This window comes from Ananas comosus, unplaced genomic scaffold (assembly GCF_001540865.1).
Source record: "Ananas comosus cultivar F153 unplaced genomic scaffold, ASM154086v1, whole genome shotgun sequence".
Lineage (NCBI taxonomy): Eukaryota > Viridiplantae > Streptophyta > Magnoliopsida > Poales > Bromeliaceae > Ananas > Ananas comosus.
The window spans coordinates 4,142-21,288 of NW_017890951.1; the positions used below are offsets into that span (position 1 = coordinate 4,142).

At 43.5% G+C, this 17,147-nt stretch overlaps 1 protein-coding gene and 1 long non-coding RNA gene across 2 annotated transcripts; both read right to left on the minus strand.

Moving 5' to 3' along the window:
- Positions 1 to 7,331: 7,331 nt before the first annotated feature.
- Positions 7,332 to 9,281, minus strand: LOC109704470. The gene is made up of 2 exons (XM_020225211.1): positions 9,219 to 9,281; positions 7,332 to 8,173 (listed from the first exon to the last, which is right to left on the minus strand). Exon 2 carries the CDS (start codon positions 8,066 to 8,068, stop codon positions 7,616 to 7,618), a length of 453 nt encoding a protein of 150 aa, XP_020080800.1. The 5' UTR covers positions 8,069 to 8,173; positions 9,219 to 9,281; the 3' UTR covers positions 7,332 to 7,615.
- A 215-nt stretch (positions 9,282 to 9,496) lies between these two features.
- On the minus strand, positions 9,497 to 13,023 carry LOC109704469. Its single transcript, XR_002214388.1, has 3 exons — positions 12,833 to 13,023; positions 10,484 to 10,642; positions 9,497 to 9,740 (listed from the first exon to the last, which is right to left on the minus strand). It is a non-coding gene; the product is annotated as an uncharacterized LOC109704469 (long non-coding RNA).
- Positions 13,024 to 17,147: the final 4,124 nt, after the last annotated feature.

Consider the following 17,147-nt stretch of genomic DNA (forward strand, 5'->3'; position numbering starts at 1 on the left):
GGCAAGTGTAGCCGGCACTCCCGGCGCTACCACTTCCAACCCAAATCTTTGCATTTCCTTCTGTAACAGTGGTTGGGGCGTAATTGCTGTCGCTAAGTTCTCCGCCGATTTTCTACTCAAAGCATCGGCCGCAACATTGGCTTTTTCCGGGTGGTATAATATGGTGACATCATAGTCCTTTAGCAACTCTAACCACCGCCGCTGTCGCATGTTCAACTCTTTCTGGGTGAACAAGTACTTTAGACTCTTGTGATCGGTGTATACCTCACAATGTTCACCATACAAGTAATGCCTCCAAAGCTTTAGCGCGAAAATCACCGCGGCTAACTCGAGGTCGTGAATCGGGTAGTTCTTCTCGTAGCTCTTTAATTGGCGCGATGCATATGCAATAACTCGCCCATTCTACATTAATACACACCCGAGACCAACATACGAGGCATCACTATACACTACAAAAGTCTCTCCCGGAGTCGGCAAAGCAAGCACCGGGGTCGACGTCAACCTGTTCTTTAACTCCTCGAAGCTTCGATCGCAATCGTCGCTCCACACGTACTTTACTCCTTTATGCGTGAGGCGCGTTAGTGGAGTGGTTATTTTGGCGAACCCCTCCACGAACCGCCGGTAGTAGCCCGCAAGTCCAAGAAAACTGCGGATCTCCGCTACATTCGTCGGGCGAGGCCAATCCTTGATCGCCTCTACCTTTTTCGGGTCTACCGAAACTCCGTCGCCCGATACCACATGACCCAAGAATGTGACCTCCTTTAGCCAAAAGTCACATTTCTTTAACTTTGCATAGAGCTTCTCTTGTCTGAGTATCTGCAACACAGCTCTCAGATGCTCTTCATGCTCCTCTTCGCTTTTCGAATAGACCAACACGTCGTCTATAAACACCACGACGCATCGATCCAACAACGGCCTAAAGACTCGATTCATCAAGTCCATAAATGCTGCCGGGGCATTAGTAAGCCCAAACGGCATTACCGTGAACTCATAATGGCCATACCGCGTACGGTACGCCGTTTTGTGCACATCCTTCGGCCTGATCTTTAATTGATGATACCCCGATTGGAGATCAATCTTCGAATACACCTTGGACCCTTGCAACTGATCGAATAGATCGTCAATCCTTGGCAACGGGTACTTGTTCTTTATCGTTACTTTGTTCAACTCGCGATAATCTACGCAGAGTCGAAGTGTGCCATCCTTTTTCTTCACAAATAGCACCGGAGCTCCCCACGGTGACACACTCGGCCTCACGAAGCCTTTATCGAGCAAGTCTTGTAGTTGACCTTTTAGCTCCTTTAGCTCCACCGGTGCCATTCTATACGGAGCCTTCGAAACTGGTTCCGCCCCGGGAATCAAGTCAATGACAAACTCAACTTCCCGGTCCGGTGGCAGTCCCGGTAACTCCGCCGGAAACACATCCGGAAACTCGCACGCTACTCGGATATTTCCCAACTCTGGGTACTCCTTTCGAGCATCCACCATGGTTGCCAAATAGGCCTTACACCCTCCTTTGATCATTTTCTTCGCCCTTACAGACGATATAGTCGCCGCGAAGCGCCTACTTTTGCACGCTTGGTAGACTAACTCTTCTTGATTAGGCTCACGAAAAGTGATCACCTTGCTTTCACAATCTATCACCGCATAGTACTTGGAGAGCCAGTTGGTCCCCAAGATAACATCGAATCCCCACATCTGATCTAGCACTAGCAGATCAATCGGCATAATCCAATCGCCTATTTGCACTGGACACGCCAAACACTCGTTATGAACACTGAATGAATGCTCTGGAGCATTCACCCACCAATAATCCTCGTTGTACACCATCTCTATGCCATGCGTCTTAGCAAATGATGTGCTAATAAACAAATGAGATGCACCTGTATGAAACACTGCTCTAGCTCTAGTGCCTTTAATCACAATTATACCTGCCACGACGTCGTCGGGTGCTGCAGGTTGTTGCTCCTCCACGTGAGCGGCAAAAACTCGGCCGCTAGGCGCTCTCGATCCCTCCGATTGACGCGGTGATGACGCGCGCCCAGCCGACATCGCCGGTGGTAACCCCGCAAGCTGTCTCGGGGTAGACGGTGCTGATGCCGCCATCGGCGCAGACGACGTCCACAACGGGCACTCCCGGATAAGATGTCCTGCTTGGCCACACTTGAAACACTTGCCATCGCGCTGCGGGCAAGTCGACACCTTGTGCTCATCACCACATATGACGCATCGAGGTGGTCTCCAATTCCTCGACGGCTGTCAGGGATACCGAGGGGGTTTCTTAGCATTTGGCCGGCCCCCGGCACCACTCGCCGTTCTCTTCTTGCCTTTGTCCTTGGACTCGGCCATAGCTTCTCGTTCTTCACGTACATGGGCGCTACCGTGCTCCGCCCACAAAGCTCGATCAAAGACCTCCGCAAAGGTCGACAACTTCAGGATCTGCACTTTCTCATAAATCCGGGGTTGGAGTCCTCGCAAGAACCAATCCGCCCGGTCCCGATCATCACGAACAACATCGGGAACGCAATCGATAAGGTGGGAGAACTCTTGCTCGTACTCCCCCACCGATCGATCGCCCTGTCTCAACTTGCGGAACTTGTCCTGTAGCTTCCGCTTCACCGTGTCGGGGAAGTAGTTCGCGAACACCGCTCTCTTGAACTCTTCCCACATCATAGGCGGGAGGTCGGTAGGTCGATCCCGCCTAACTCGCTTCCACCACACCTTCGCCGCTTTCTCAAAACAGTGTGTGGCAAGGTACACTTTGTCCTTCTCCGAGGTATTCAAGTCCTCGAAGAGCGTCTCCATTGAGTCGATCCAAGACTCCACGATCGCCGGCTCCACCAAACCGCCTTCAAAGATAGGTGGATCGAACTTCTTGAACTGTATAAGCGCCGCCAATGTGCGCTCTCGCTCCGCTTCTACCGCCGCGCTATCGGGATTTGAGGTTCCCGATCCGGCCGGTACTACCGTAACTGGCGCAGCCGCCGTTGCCGCCGCTTCCTCGACTGCCCTCGGCACTACGGCAGGGGGTATTGGTGGCTCCGCGCCCACTTAGGCCGCCGCCGACTGTTGACGCTCCATAACATCCTGGAGCCGTTGAATCTGCTCCCCTTGGCGTTGAACAGACTCCGCTTGTTGCCGCACTACTCCAATAAGAGCGGCCATTTGCTCCCTAAGCCCACCGTCGCTACTTGCTCCGGATTGCTCGGGCATCACATTCGTTTCCTCCGGCATCGACCTTGTCTGCGATCGACGTCGAGGTGCCATTGCTTCCTGAAAAGAAGCAACTCGCATTTGTCACTTGACCAATACTACTTGACCATACCCAATTAGGCGAAAGCAACATGCACATTCATCCTTGCCTCAAGCGTCATGTCGTCGGCCGCCCGACACAATACTAGAAGTAGAGAATAAACGAAATTTAAACTTAGCCTCTAATCACATTAGAGACGTCCCAACTTAACCCAATCATATGCTTTCGCTAACTTTGATCCCACGTCACTCACGTTTCCTAGATCCTTAAGGCCTTCCTATCCTAAGGGTCTCTAGGTCCATTCCTATTCTTTCACTCTTGTCTCTGATACCACACTATCTGTCACGCCCTGGGACCGTTACCAATTTGGCCCGACCCGAGCACGTCAAACAGACGCCGAATAGACAGAGTTTTTCCTATCCGCCCAAGGCTTATCACATGTACATTTTCATCAATAGAGAAAAGCACTAGCGGAAACATACACAAACGGCTTACACGAGGGTAAGCAATAGCCATTAGGTGAAAGGAAAAGGGAAAGCCGAAAACATTCACCTTGTACCTATGATTCATTTTTGATCATTATACATTGCATATCTTATTGCATTTCGAATTCCTTACATTTCATTTCATCATTTCTTCTCTATACATCACATTACCTCAAAAAAACACATACCATTCTTTCTTTAACATCATTTACCAATCATTCAAAAGATATCATAGTATATTTACTAACAAAATGAAACCCCAAATTGGTGGTCCTCTGACTCCAGGCCGAATCCTTACCTCGGTCGCTCGCACGGCTTCGCTCCGCCCGGCTCATGTGGAAATAATAGGGTGAAACTTACAGCAAAGTTCCCAGGGGTTCGCCTCAACAATCCACCGACTTTCCCACCTAGGCTAACTCAGGCATAATAGAAGAAATAACTGTATATAGTAACCCAATTCTATACATGATCTAATAATGCCTGAACAATAAAGATAGAAATATGCACAACATTAAAATAAATGGCAAATATCAAATTCTTTGTTTTTTCACGTTACTTTCTTTGTTCTTTACTTTTTCTTATCTTTAATTCCTTTAATCTCAAGCGAACACGGGTTTCGGCCAACATTAAACTTGCTTCACATTAAGTCATCATTCGCAGGAACTCACCGCTACGACGCGTCCTTTACGGTTACTCCAAACCCGTGATGCATAACTATCCGGACGGCATCGCCGCGAAGGGGACGCCCCGCCTCGGAGCAACGGAATCATAGCAATATGATTATCATATCCTTAAACTCAAAAGGTTTATGAAGTTCAATCTTGACTTTACACTAGCTGCTAGTGTCTTCTCACTTTGTTGCCACTGCTAGCAATCATTTTCTTTAGTCAATTCATTAACTCTTGCAACTCTAGCAATTATTCTTCCATTCTCTTACTCTTTGCTACCTCCTAGCACTTCATTGTTCTTACTCCCACATTACTAACTTTAACATGTCATTTTCATTACTCTTACCATTACATTGTTCTTTACCTCACACCTATCTCTATGTCATTCATTTAACTTCAATCGAATTCCACTCCATCTATGTAATAGTATCACCTGTCTTTTGCTCACTTTAGTTCCTGCACTTTTCTATCATGCATCACACATAGTTGTCGACGTTTATAAAGTTCTCAACACATAACCAATTTGGCACGATTACTCACAATCATGCAATCATCACATTCTATCATTACTTTAACCCATAAATAACATGTCACAATAATAGATACATATCGCTCAATCGAATGACACATTAGGATAAAAGGGAAGTTAATATTGAGACAGCACTAACCACCTCGTAGGTCATTTAGGATGCTCGATAATTGTCCTGGATTTTAGCTTCTCGTTCTTTACCTGCGCAAAACGAAACGCCTAATGAGTCATTGCTCATATCTTTTCATCGGTTTTCGTAAACGTTAATTCGAACGCACCAACGCTTGGAAATACGCTCCAATTAGTTATTTTTGAGGTTAATTGCACTTAGAAACCCCATGAGCAAAGCCCAATTTGGGTGCCCCATAGCTCCAATAGCACATGCAAACCTAAGGTTTGATCTCATTGGAAGAAAATCGCTTCGTTATACCTAGAAAGTCCATTAGCCATCTTAAACAAAGCAAAATTCTCCTACTTAGGGTTTACCCTGATAGGATTTTTGTGTAATATTGTCTTCACCTCTAACTTTTTTCAGCTCAAGGTTTCTATATTGTTCTTGAGTCTCAAATAGTAATCAAGAAGGATGAGAGGCTTCAATATTATCTTTTCTCAGAGATTGCTTGTTCCATATATTAAATCCTCATTTTAGAGCTTATTATCTCAAACTCTCTTAGATATGTTTTTATTCTCTTTTTGTTATGTTGATTATGTGTGCTTAATTTAGCTGTTTTATCTCTGTTTTTTTTTTGGTGGGTAACTTTTTTTTTTTTTTCTCCTTTCTTTCTCGCTTAATTCTATTGTGTATGAGGTTGTATTTAGGTGAGTTTCTTTCACCTTCTCTCTTCTTTCTTTTCCTCTTTCTTTCATCTCTCTTTTCTTTTCCTGTTCCTTGTCCTTGTCTCTCGTCTTCCTTTCTTTGTTCTCTCTAGAGAGGAGTAAAAGGATGTATATTTTATATGATTGGGTATAAAATGAGAGAAAATCGTCATTAGGCCCCATAAGCATAGCATAATTGGTGCCAAAAATGCAAATAAAGCCCCTCACTTTCACGCTTAATACACCTGCCGCAGACTGGCATTTCGGCGCAGGCGGCGACCGTCTCTCCTTGCAGGGACGCGGTTCCCGTAAGCCTCTCCCGCGCAGACCAGACTGTTGCGCCGAGGCAATCCGGTCTCTCTTGGGGCACCGGTGCTCTTCGGTGGACCGTCTATCAGCAGGGACCGGTTAACCGAGAAGCTAATTCCTCAGGAAACTTAGCCGATTTTTGCTGTCCACTTCTAACGTGTTCGAGGACCGGTCTCTCCCATTAGGGATGCCGCGCGAGGAGCGAAAACCTGGCAGAATGCAGATGTGGAGCACTTTATGCTCTCGAGAAACCTCCCCGTAACTCACTTTTAATGCGGGTTTAACACCTTCGGATTTCCGAAGTGTACCGTCCTCGCAACTTGGTCAATTTGACTAAAGTTCGATATTATTTCGCGAAATTTTCGGAATATACACTAAGTATCTGCCCATGGACTAAAGTATCTGTCCAATAGACGGCCCATCGAGAGGCACCTTAAGGCCCGTTAGGGATTGCAAGTTGGTGAGTTGTAGTTAACCAAGTGGTTAGTGGATTGATAGAGTTATTGTTGAACCAAACGGTTAACCAACGTCTGTCACGTCCTAGAGGCAGTTTTTCTCTTAGGCCCTGCAGGGAAATTGAGTTGGAAGGTTGCAATTACACAAAGAGTTAACAACCAGTAAATTGGGTAAATTTAGTGAAAGCCATGCCATGCATACTTTTACAGTTTATCATAAAATACTACTTCTTCAGCTACTTGTCACAAAGGCATTGTAGTAGTTATAGAGAGAGTTGGTTACATCTGCTTTACTTTTCTTGGCCTACATATCCTGAGTAGACTAGTGGGTGATCGCGAGGTCCGCAGCCGAACCCACTGGAATTTCTTGTAGTTCTCACACAACTAAACTATACCAGGTTCCAGGTGCGAGCAATTGTGGCCGAGGATCGAGGCAAGAGCCAGCAGCCTAGCTAGTGGACACCCGAGTACTAGTGGTATACCATTTTGGGTTCGTGTATCATCTATTTTGATGTACAGAGACATGTAAATGAATGTATATAAAGCATGTAATAACTAAATGTTTCAATTATGTAAAGTTTTAAATTACAGTGGATTTCATGTTTAGTTAGACTTACTATCACTTGTGTTGTTGCTTGTCTTCGTGCAAGCCATGTATATTGAAATGTATCCTGGGAATTGTTTATTTCTTTATACATGTATCCGTTGTTGTTGAGCCTTGGGCGAACAGAGGAGGTGCTGTTCGTTCGGCGTCTGTGTACGGGCCCGGATCGACCAAATTGGCGATAGCGGGACGTGACATCCGCAAAGGTCGTAAGCTTGAGAATTTGCACCTTCTCGTAGATTCTCGGCTGGAGTCCTCGCAAGAACCAATCAGCCCGGTCCCGGTCATATCGAACAATATCCGGGACACAATCGATAATGTGGGAGAACTCCTGCTCGTAGTCTGCTACCGAGCGATCTCCTTGTCTTAGTTTGCGGAATTTTTCTTGTAGCTTCCGCTTTCTCATGTCGGGGAAGTAGTTCGCGAACACCGCTCTCTTGAACTCCTCCCAAAGCATAGGCGGAAGATCGGATGGTCGATCCCGCTTGACTCACTTTCACCACACCTTCGTCGCCTTCTCAAAGCAATGGGTGGCGAGATACACCTTGTCCTTCTCCGAGGTATTCAAGTCCTCGAAGAGCGTTTCCATCGAGTCGATCCACGACTCCACTACTGCTGGCTCCACCATGCCACCTTCAAAGGCAGGTGGATCAAACTTCTTAAACTGAATGAGAGCCGCCAAAGCGCACTCCCGCTCCGCCTCTACCGCCGCACTATCGGGATTTGAGGTTCCCGATCCGGCCGGCACCATCATGACGGGCACAGCTGCCGCTGCCGCCGCTCCCTCGACTACACTCGGCACCACCACAGGGGGCGCGATATGCTCGGCACCCACCTGGACCGCCGCCGCTTGTTGACGCTCCAAAGCCTCCTGGAGCCATTGAATCTGCTCCCCTTGGCGTTGAACAGACTCCGCTTGTTGCCGCACTACGCCAATAAGGACGGCCATTTGCTCCCGAAGCTCACCGTCGCCAGTTGCTCCGAATTACTCGGGCGCCGCATTCGGCTCCTCGGTCATCGACCTTGTTCGAGGTCCACCACGAGCCATTGCTTCCTGAAATGAAGCAACTCGCATTAGCTACATGATCAACATTACCCAATCCGGCGAAAGCTACTTATGTATCCATCCTCACTCCAAAGCATCATGTCGTCGGCCGCCCGACACAACACAAGGAGTAGAGAACAAACATCAATTCAACCTAGTCCCTAATCACATTAGAGACATCCCAACTTAACCCAATCACATGCTTTCGCTAACTTTGATCCTACGTCGCTCACGTTTCCTAGATCCTTAAGGTCTTCCAATCCTAAGGGTTTCTAGGTCCATTCCTATTCTTTCACTTTAGGCTCTAATACCACCATATCTATCACGCCCCGGGACCGATCCCTTTGGCCGGTCCGGGCACGTCAAACAGACGCCAAACGGACAGAGCCTTCCCTCTCCACCCAAGGCTCAACACATGTACAATTCAAGCAAAGAGAATGCACAAGCAGAAACATACATAACGGCTTACACGAGGGTAAGCAATAGCTAGAGTGAAAGAATACTAAACTATACAACATACAAGTAGAATGATTAACTTTTAACCATTTACAAGCATTCAACCTTTACATTCATGATTCTTTTACCACATACATGCTTTTCATCATTTCTTTTTACATCACATTTCCTCAAAATAGAATACTTACACTCATTTCTTCAACATCTTTAATCATCAAATACAAAAGATGATATATGGGTATGCAACTACAAAATATGAAACTCAATTTGGCGGTCACTGTCTACGGCGCGATACTTTTACCGCGGTTGCTCACCGGCTCGCTCAGTCCCGGCTCTGTGGAAATAGTGGGGTGAGAACTACAACGAAGTTCCTAGTGGGTTCTACCCGAATCTCACCAACTTTCCCATAGGTCTAACTCAGGCATAATAGAAGAAATAAGCAGATAGATAGTAACCAAGTTATACAAATGCAGCTAATATGCCTGAACAAAATAATCAATGATTATGTTGAATTGAATTATTCATGATGAATGCAAGTTCTCAATCTCGAAGTTCAATCTCATGGCTAACCCGTGGGTTTCGCCCTCAAGCAACTCACCAACTCGTAATCCCGATTTGTCGAGTGAGACTACTATAACTCGACAGGGACCGTCCTCTGGGGAGACTACTACACCCAGCGATGACTACTCCTGTCACGTCCCGCTATTGCCAATTTGGTCGATCCGGGCCCGTACACAGACGCCGAACGGACAGCACCTCCCCTGTCCGCCCAAGGCTCAACAATTATAGCTACATGTATAAAGAAAGAAATAATCCCAGGAGAATATTTCAATATACATGGCTTGCACGAGGGCAAGCAACAAGCACAAGTGAAAGTAAACTAACTAAACCATTCATACATTGTATCTTAATTACTTTAAATCAAATACAAAGCTTACATAATTATTACATTCATTCTTCCAATATATACATTGCCATTTCTCAAATGAATAATTTACATTTGCTTTCATTGACTATAAATAGATGAAATAAATAAGGTACAACTATACTCAATGGATGTCCACTATCTATGGAACGCTGTCCATACCACGATCCTCGATCACCTCGCACGAGCTAGAACCTGCATGGTTAGTGGTATGAGAACTACTAAAAGTTCCCAGTGGGTTCGGCCGCCGACCTCGCCGACTCACCCACTAGGTCTATTCAGGCATATGTAGGCAAAAGAAGTAAACAGATAGTAACCCACTATAACATGTAACTACTACAATGCCTGTACAAAGCTGAAAGAAGCAATACATGAAACTATAAATATGCATGCATACTTTTACTAAATTTACCCAATCAATTGGTTAACCCTCTGGTTAACAATAACTCACTGACACTATCCCAATTATCGGGGAGACGCAACCTGCACCCGACGGGACTGTCAACTGGGGGAGACGCACCTCCTGGTCCAGTAAAGATGACTACTCCGGAGCTCATCGTTCAAGGAGGAGCGACCTACCTTGAACAAAACGAATGTGAGTATGATCTGATCCTCCTTTAGAGGATTCAACAATAGACAATGTCACACTTTAACTCTAACTAGCTCTTTATGCTAGTTTCACAATTCCATTTCTTGATGCTAACCAAATCTCTAATTAGAATGTCACCAAGTTTACTATTGTTATAGTCAATGCATTCATAGGGTTCTATATTCACATTCTATTGTTCATATATTCTCATGATTGATAAGCATTTGCATAATCAAATATCATTTACATAATATCAATACCCTATAATGCATGATTACAATGTAAATATGCTCAATGAATTATCATAGACATAAAAGGTGATTCAAAGATTTCGGATAGCACCACCCACCTGTAGGGATGCCGAAATACTAAAGCCAATATCCCGGAGCTCACAAGTATCACGTCCTCACGACTCGATGTACCCGTAGTTAGAACGAAGCGTTTCTCAATTAGCGCGTCGTAGGTTCGTCGAAATACCAATTTAAGCTTCTGAGCACGTTACACCTTCCTTCAAGAAGGAATAAAAGAGATTAAACCTAAGTCATATTCACATCTTTACAAATTTTGCATTTGACTCCAATTCGTATGCATAATGTCATATATACATACCTATAGTTTTCTGTTAGGTTCCCTATGGCAGTTTAGGGTTTTGGAAACTAGACTAACTCATAACTAACCTCCATTAGGGTAGTAAACATCATCCCTAAGCATTATAAGGTCATATTCCCAGCCACAATTCCATTTTAACCTAAGCCACAGCTTATAAGTCAACTATACAACCTATAGTTCACTATAGGTTCATATATAGCTTTTATAGGTTTATCCACAACCGCCTCAACCTTTAGAAGCTAATTGATCCATCATTTAACTTCTCTATACAGCAACCATATTATTCTCAAGTAGATATTAATGTTATTCCATCTCAAATTTTATCCCTAACAACTACTCATAAAATATATATATATATATATATGTATATACATACTTGCATATATATATATAGCATAGTGCTAATTTCTATAGGGTTCATGGCAATTGGGGTCTTAGCGCTTAAGAAACTCTTGTTCAACCCTTTTACATAACAGGGAACATTCTACAAACCTGGGTTTAGGATTAATCCATCTCAAATTCTTATTCCCAACAACCATTCATAAGTATAAATACATATACATGCTTTCCCTAGCATAGTTTCTACGTTGCTAGGTTTATATAGCATCATCCACAAGCTTTAAACCCTAAACTTTATGGTTCAAACTTCCTTAGAACGAGAACATACTCAAATCAGAGTTATCTAACCATTCGATTTCAGCCTTTTTACCCTAACATTTCATTAACATATACATACATTCTATCAACAAGGTTCCATAAGCCTCTTTAAGCCTCTACAAGCTTAATTCACCTAAAAATCTCTCTCAAGGAGCAAATAAACTAAACCCCAGCTGAGAAGTAAACTAATTACCTTAAGTTCGAAGCTTCCAAGGCTGGGTTTCCCACTTCGGTAGCTCCAATAAGACCAAAACACCAAAGCTCATGCCATTTCTCCAACAATTCCTTCACTAGTTTTCTTCTTGGGTTGAGAGAGAAAGAGAGGGAGAATTAGATGAGATGAAAGGCTGTGGAGTGTTGTTCAAGTACCTGGGCAAGTGCTAGACATCTGGGTTAAAGAGATAAGAGCAGAAAATTGCAGCTTAAACCCTTAAAAGACCGAAACTGCATTGCAGTCTAGTAGTTCGCAGTTCAGTCCCTGCAGGTTCGCAAATCAGTCCCTGCAGGTTTACGAATCAGTCCCTGCACTAAACAACAGCTGGCAGCAGCAGTTTTCAGCCCATTTTGCGCGTCTAGTTCGCTTCGAATACTTCTAATCACTTCCTAATTATGCTCATAAACCTCCACAAGTTACCAATTAAGCTTGGGAATAAACCAATTTTTTTTTTTTGCATTATCTTGATCAATTTGATCAAGATTAGCAATGTAATCAAAATTCGATGTATTACATTTAGGGTAAATAAACATAGACCCTACCAAAGTAACAGCCTAAGTTAATCTCAAGTTTCATTTCCCATCAATATTTACATTTAATTTCCAATTTATACATATAGGCTGCTAGCTTAGTATAAGTTCTAGTATTAGATAGCATCTACAAGTTTTAGCCTCTAATAGATGCAAATTCCTGTCATAATCATGTTCCAATTCTTCCTTAGGTTAATTACAATAAACTCTAATCAGGAATTAAGATTAATCTACTCTAGGTTTCCTCATGGTAACTACTAACTTTAGCAATTAAGAATCCATAGCTTAATCCTTATTAGGGAAAATAACATAACCCTAATCAAGAAAATATAACAACCTGTTACTATACAATTTCACAAAAGCATATAGAGTAACTCGACTCTTACTAGCCCAAGAACTTCAAAATGAATTAACTTAGAGGCTTTACATCCATTCCTATTCAAAATTAATTAATTTAGAGGCTTTACATCCATTCCTAATAAAGGACTCTATAACCTGCAGGTTAGTTTTCCTAATTCCTAGTTGCCAAAGCTAATACATGATACCTATAGCTCCTTTATACTCTCTACTATCACAGGTTGCTTAAAAATGTATATAGTAAGCCAATCTCAACACTTCAAGAACCTCACAACCCATTAACTTAGGAAATTATATCAATCCCCAACCAAGAAATTACAAGATAACCCACCTTGACTCATGGCCACTCGAGCTCCTCACGGGCTGGAGCTTCAATTTCTTCAAATCTACTAATTTCCACTCAATTTTCCCTATTAATTCTTCTTCTCTTCTCTCTTTTTCCTTTTTTCTTCCTTTCCCTTTCTCTCTCATGCGTACAGGTTGAAGACGAAGAAGATAAGAATGGAGCCTGGCAGCTTAGTGGAAATCCACTAAGCAATGTAACAATTGCCCGTAGGTCCATAAGTCATCAACATTCACACTTCAGTTTAGTTCAGATCTGATACTTTTCGTTGGAGCACTTCTGAATGTCCGTTTTCGCTCAAATTCGACAGCCAGGCTCGGTTTAAATTAACAAAACGGAAAATATCTTAACTTTTCAGTTTCGACCATTTTTGGTCACCGAAAGCTCTACCGAACTGTAATCTTTAGTAGATAGCAGTCGGATTTTATTTTTCACCTTCCGGGTGTCAAAATGACATGAAACTTTAAGTCTAGCCTCATAAAAATAATTCTGACATATTCTCTAATTTTCATAATTTTTTGACACTGTGCATTTTCTGCTAAAATCTCAGTCCCGTTTCTCACAGAAAATTCTGAATATTCTGTTTTCGTTCCGATTTCAGCACAAGTCGTTTCTGACTTATATTTTACTTCTCTAAATTCAATAAAAATAGTATTTTACACTATTTTTATTTATATTTATTTTTATATTAAAAATTCGGTATATTACAACTCCGAAGCTCATCACCCGAGGGGGAGCTACCACCCTCAAGCCAAGACGTAAGGCGAGTATGATCCAATCCTTAACTATAAGGATATAAGTTCAATCCATTCCTTAACTATAAGGAAGCAATTCATTCATGATCCTTAACTCTAAGGTTGTATGTCATAATGTCAACTCTCACATATACTTGCATTCTTTGTTTTCGATCATGCCATTACACTAACTCTAGTGTTCTTTTTGCCACATTCGGTGCTAACTCTAGCATGTATTGTTCTTTGTTCTCAACTCTAGCATTCAATATTTGTTAATGCCACTCTTGTTCTTTAAATGCCACACACTAACTCTAGTGTTCATCTTTGCTCTAGCATTCAAGTTCATTGTTCATGCCACACACACTAACTCTAGTGTTCATCATTGCATTTACTAATGCCACTTGATCTACATGTCATAGTGTCACATTGTTCTTTACCTCAACTAGGTTTTGTTATCACCAATCATGCATACGTAGGGTACATAGGTTCTCAACCATCTCATAGTGCACTTGTACTCACAACATACAACATTCACATAAATATCATCTCAATTACCCTGCAATGCATGCAACAATTACTTGCTCATATGCTCAATAAGTGACATATTAGACATAAGAAAAATTTCAAAGAGTTTGGAAAGCACCACCCACCTCGTACGCTTGCTAAGGTGCTCGGGTCCGAATTTCACGATTTTTAGCTGCCTATTTCCTTGCCTACGGCAAAACGAAGCCAAATTAGGCTTTTTCGCTCATAACTTCGCATAGACTTTTCATAACGTCAAACCGAGCGCACCAACGCGTCGGAAACACCCCCAATTAGGTTTCTATAAGGTCAATTTGCTTTTAGAACCATCCAATACAAAAGCCCTAATTTGGGTGCCCTAGCTTCCACATATATACAAACCCTTGTTTTGATCTCTCCCACAAGCAAAAATAAGCTTGCTATCCTCTAAAAATACCAACAAAACCATTCTTAGGTCATTCTAAACCCTACTTAGGGTTCTACCATTAAAGAGGGCAAAGCTTACCTCAAAGCTTGCTTTCTACAAGTGCTAATGGGGAAGATGAAGGAGTTGCTCCACTCCTTAACCTTCTTCTCCACCTTCTTCTCCTTCTTCTTCTCCTTCTTCTTCTCCTTCTAGAGAGAGAGAGAGATATATGAGAGGGTGTGTGAGGGAGAAAATCAGAGAAAAGAGCTCTCATATCCCCATACATAACCCCACCATGGCATATTTGCATATAGGCCCCTCAACATGTTGCCTCTCACACTGCCCAGACTGGGCACTTTTCGGGCATGGGGACCGGTCTCTCTAGCAGGGACCGGTCCCCGAGAGCACTCTTTGCAGTTTACGCAGCCGGGGTCCAGTCTCACCCTGAGGGACCGGTCTCACGGGGACCGGTTTCTCCCCGTAGGGACCGGTCCCCGAGAGCAAAACACTCACAACTTAGCCGATTTTTCCCTCTTCTCGTTGGCTGCACGTACGAGAACCTGTCTCTCCTTCAAGGACCGGTCCCCAAGAGCACAAAATCTGCAATGGTGCAGATTTGCTCCAGGTTGCTCTCCGAGAGCTTCCACAATGCACTTCTGCTCCTTTTTACGCCTTCGGCCTTTCCGAAGCGTACCAACCTCGCACTTTGGTCATTTTGACTAAAGTTCGATATTTTTTTACCGAGATTTCGGTATATTACACGGCGCAAGCCGGACTACCCACGGGTAGGTCCTATGTGACTGGGAACAAGTGGAATCAAATTGTAAATTGAACAATTAGACAAGTTAGTAAACAATGCCATTTTACTACTTATTACTACTTACATTATTAGCATCATGTTGGTTATACTCATGCGTATTCATGTTAGAATAGCATTCTTACTTATGCAAATTCATGCTAAGTAGTGATATCATGGTTTAGTAAGTATTCATGTGTATTTACTTATCGTTCATTTAGTTTATATACTCACGCTTACCCTTTTTAGCTTATGGGCCTAGTGGCGCATTTCACTGAAGTCAGTAATTGCCCACTGGGAACTATTATTTAATAGTTCTCACGCCCCCTATTTTATGATTTTCTTTCAGAGCCTTCAGCACCTATAAGGTACCGGACTTCTAAAACTATGAAGTTACGGTGTACATTCGATTGGAGAGCCGTTTGAATGGTTCTGGTGAAGTTCGGTGAGGTTCGGGAGCAATCGAGCGTTTCGGTGCACATAGGCGCAGAAACGGGACCCGAAAGGCTATGTTGGACTGTGAGCTAAATCCGGCATTAGCGAGGATGGAAAGATGATGAAAACATGTTTGAAAACATGTTTGGAGAGTCTCGGTTCGATTTGAGACGAATCGGAGGTCAAACAAGCGAAAACGGACGAAGCTAAAAATTGGCTAAGTCTGGGCTGGAGGTCTCTCTGGGACCGGTCCCAGGCAGACAGACCGGTCTCTGAGAGACCGGTCCCTCATGTAGCGACCGGTCCCCGAACCCCGAAAATGCCCAGTTCGGGCTGTTGCAAGAGAGGCTTTGTTGAGGGGTTTTCCTGCAAATGTTACATGGGTTAAGTGTATAGAGAGGAGTAGAACCTCTCTCTCTCTCTTTCCCTCACCGTTTCAACCCCAACGCCACCCCTCTCTCTCTCTAAATGAAAAAGAAAGAAGAAAAGAAGAAGAGGAAGGAGAAGTGGAGAAGAAGAAGAAGAAGGAGAAGAAGATCAAGAAGGAGATCTTCATCCTCTCCTTCGTCTTCCTCGTGCTTGGAGCGAACCTAGAGAGGTAAGCTTTGTTACCCTCTCATGGTAGATCTCTAGAAATAGGTCTAATTGCTCTAGAAGTGGATTTAGTAGGCTCCTTTGATGCTAGATAGAAGTTTATTGCATGAATCGGAGATCGATTCGGGGTATTTTGCAATAGTAGCATCTAGGGCATCAAAAATGGGATTTTTGTAAATAGATGGGTTTGATCTCATTTAACCCTCTGTAAACCTAATTATTAGGTAACAAAACACGTTGGCGAAGACGGTTCGGCAATCCGACGAGCCGTTACAAAGATATTGAAGAAACGGATGCTTGGAGCTTCGTTTCCGCCTGGAGGGCCGAGGCGACGTCCATAAATCATGAAATTGGGTCCCGAGCATCGTAACGGCGAGGCGAAGATCGTTAGCACTTGAAACGGCGAAGCGACGCGCTCTTGGAGAGCAACTGTGAGATCGGGCCCAAACGGGTGCCGAGTGCCGCGGGAGGCGATTGCAAGTGTCGACGAGCAATCGGAACGCGTGTTAAGGTGGGTTGTGTTTACCGAAGCGACTAGGTCGCCCTTTATGTCTAAGCGAGTTAAGAATCCATGTTGATGCATATGAATGTAAATGAGGCATATAGATGATGCATATAAATGTAAATAATGCATGTTAATAATATGATGCAAATGCTAAGTAGATCCATGTAAAATGATACGATATAGAATACATGCTAGTGATAATGCAAGCGATATGTATGTGTGCATTGGAATGTATGCTAGGTGCATGTAACATCATGTGAGCATGTTAGATAAGATGCATGTGCATATGGACTCGATATGACAAATAGGAT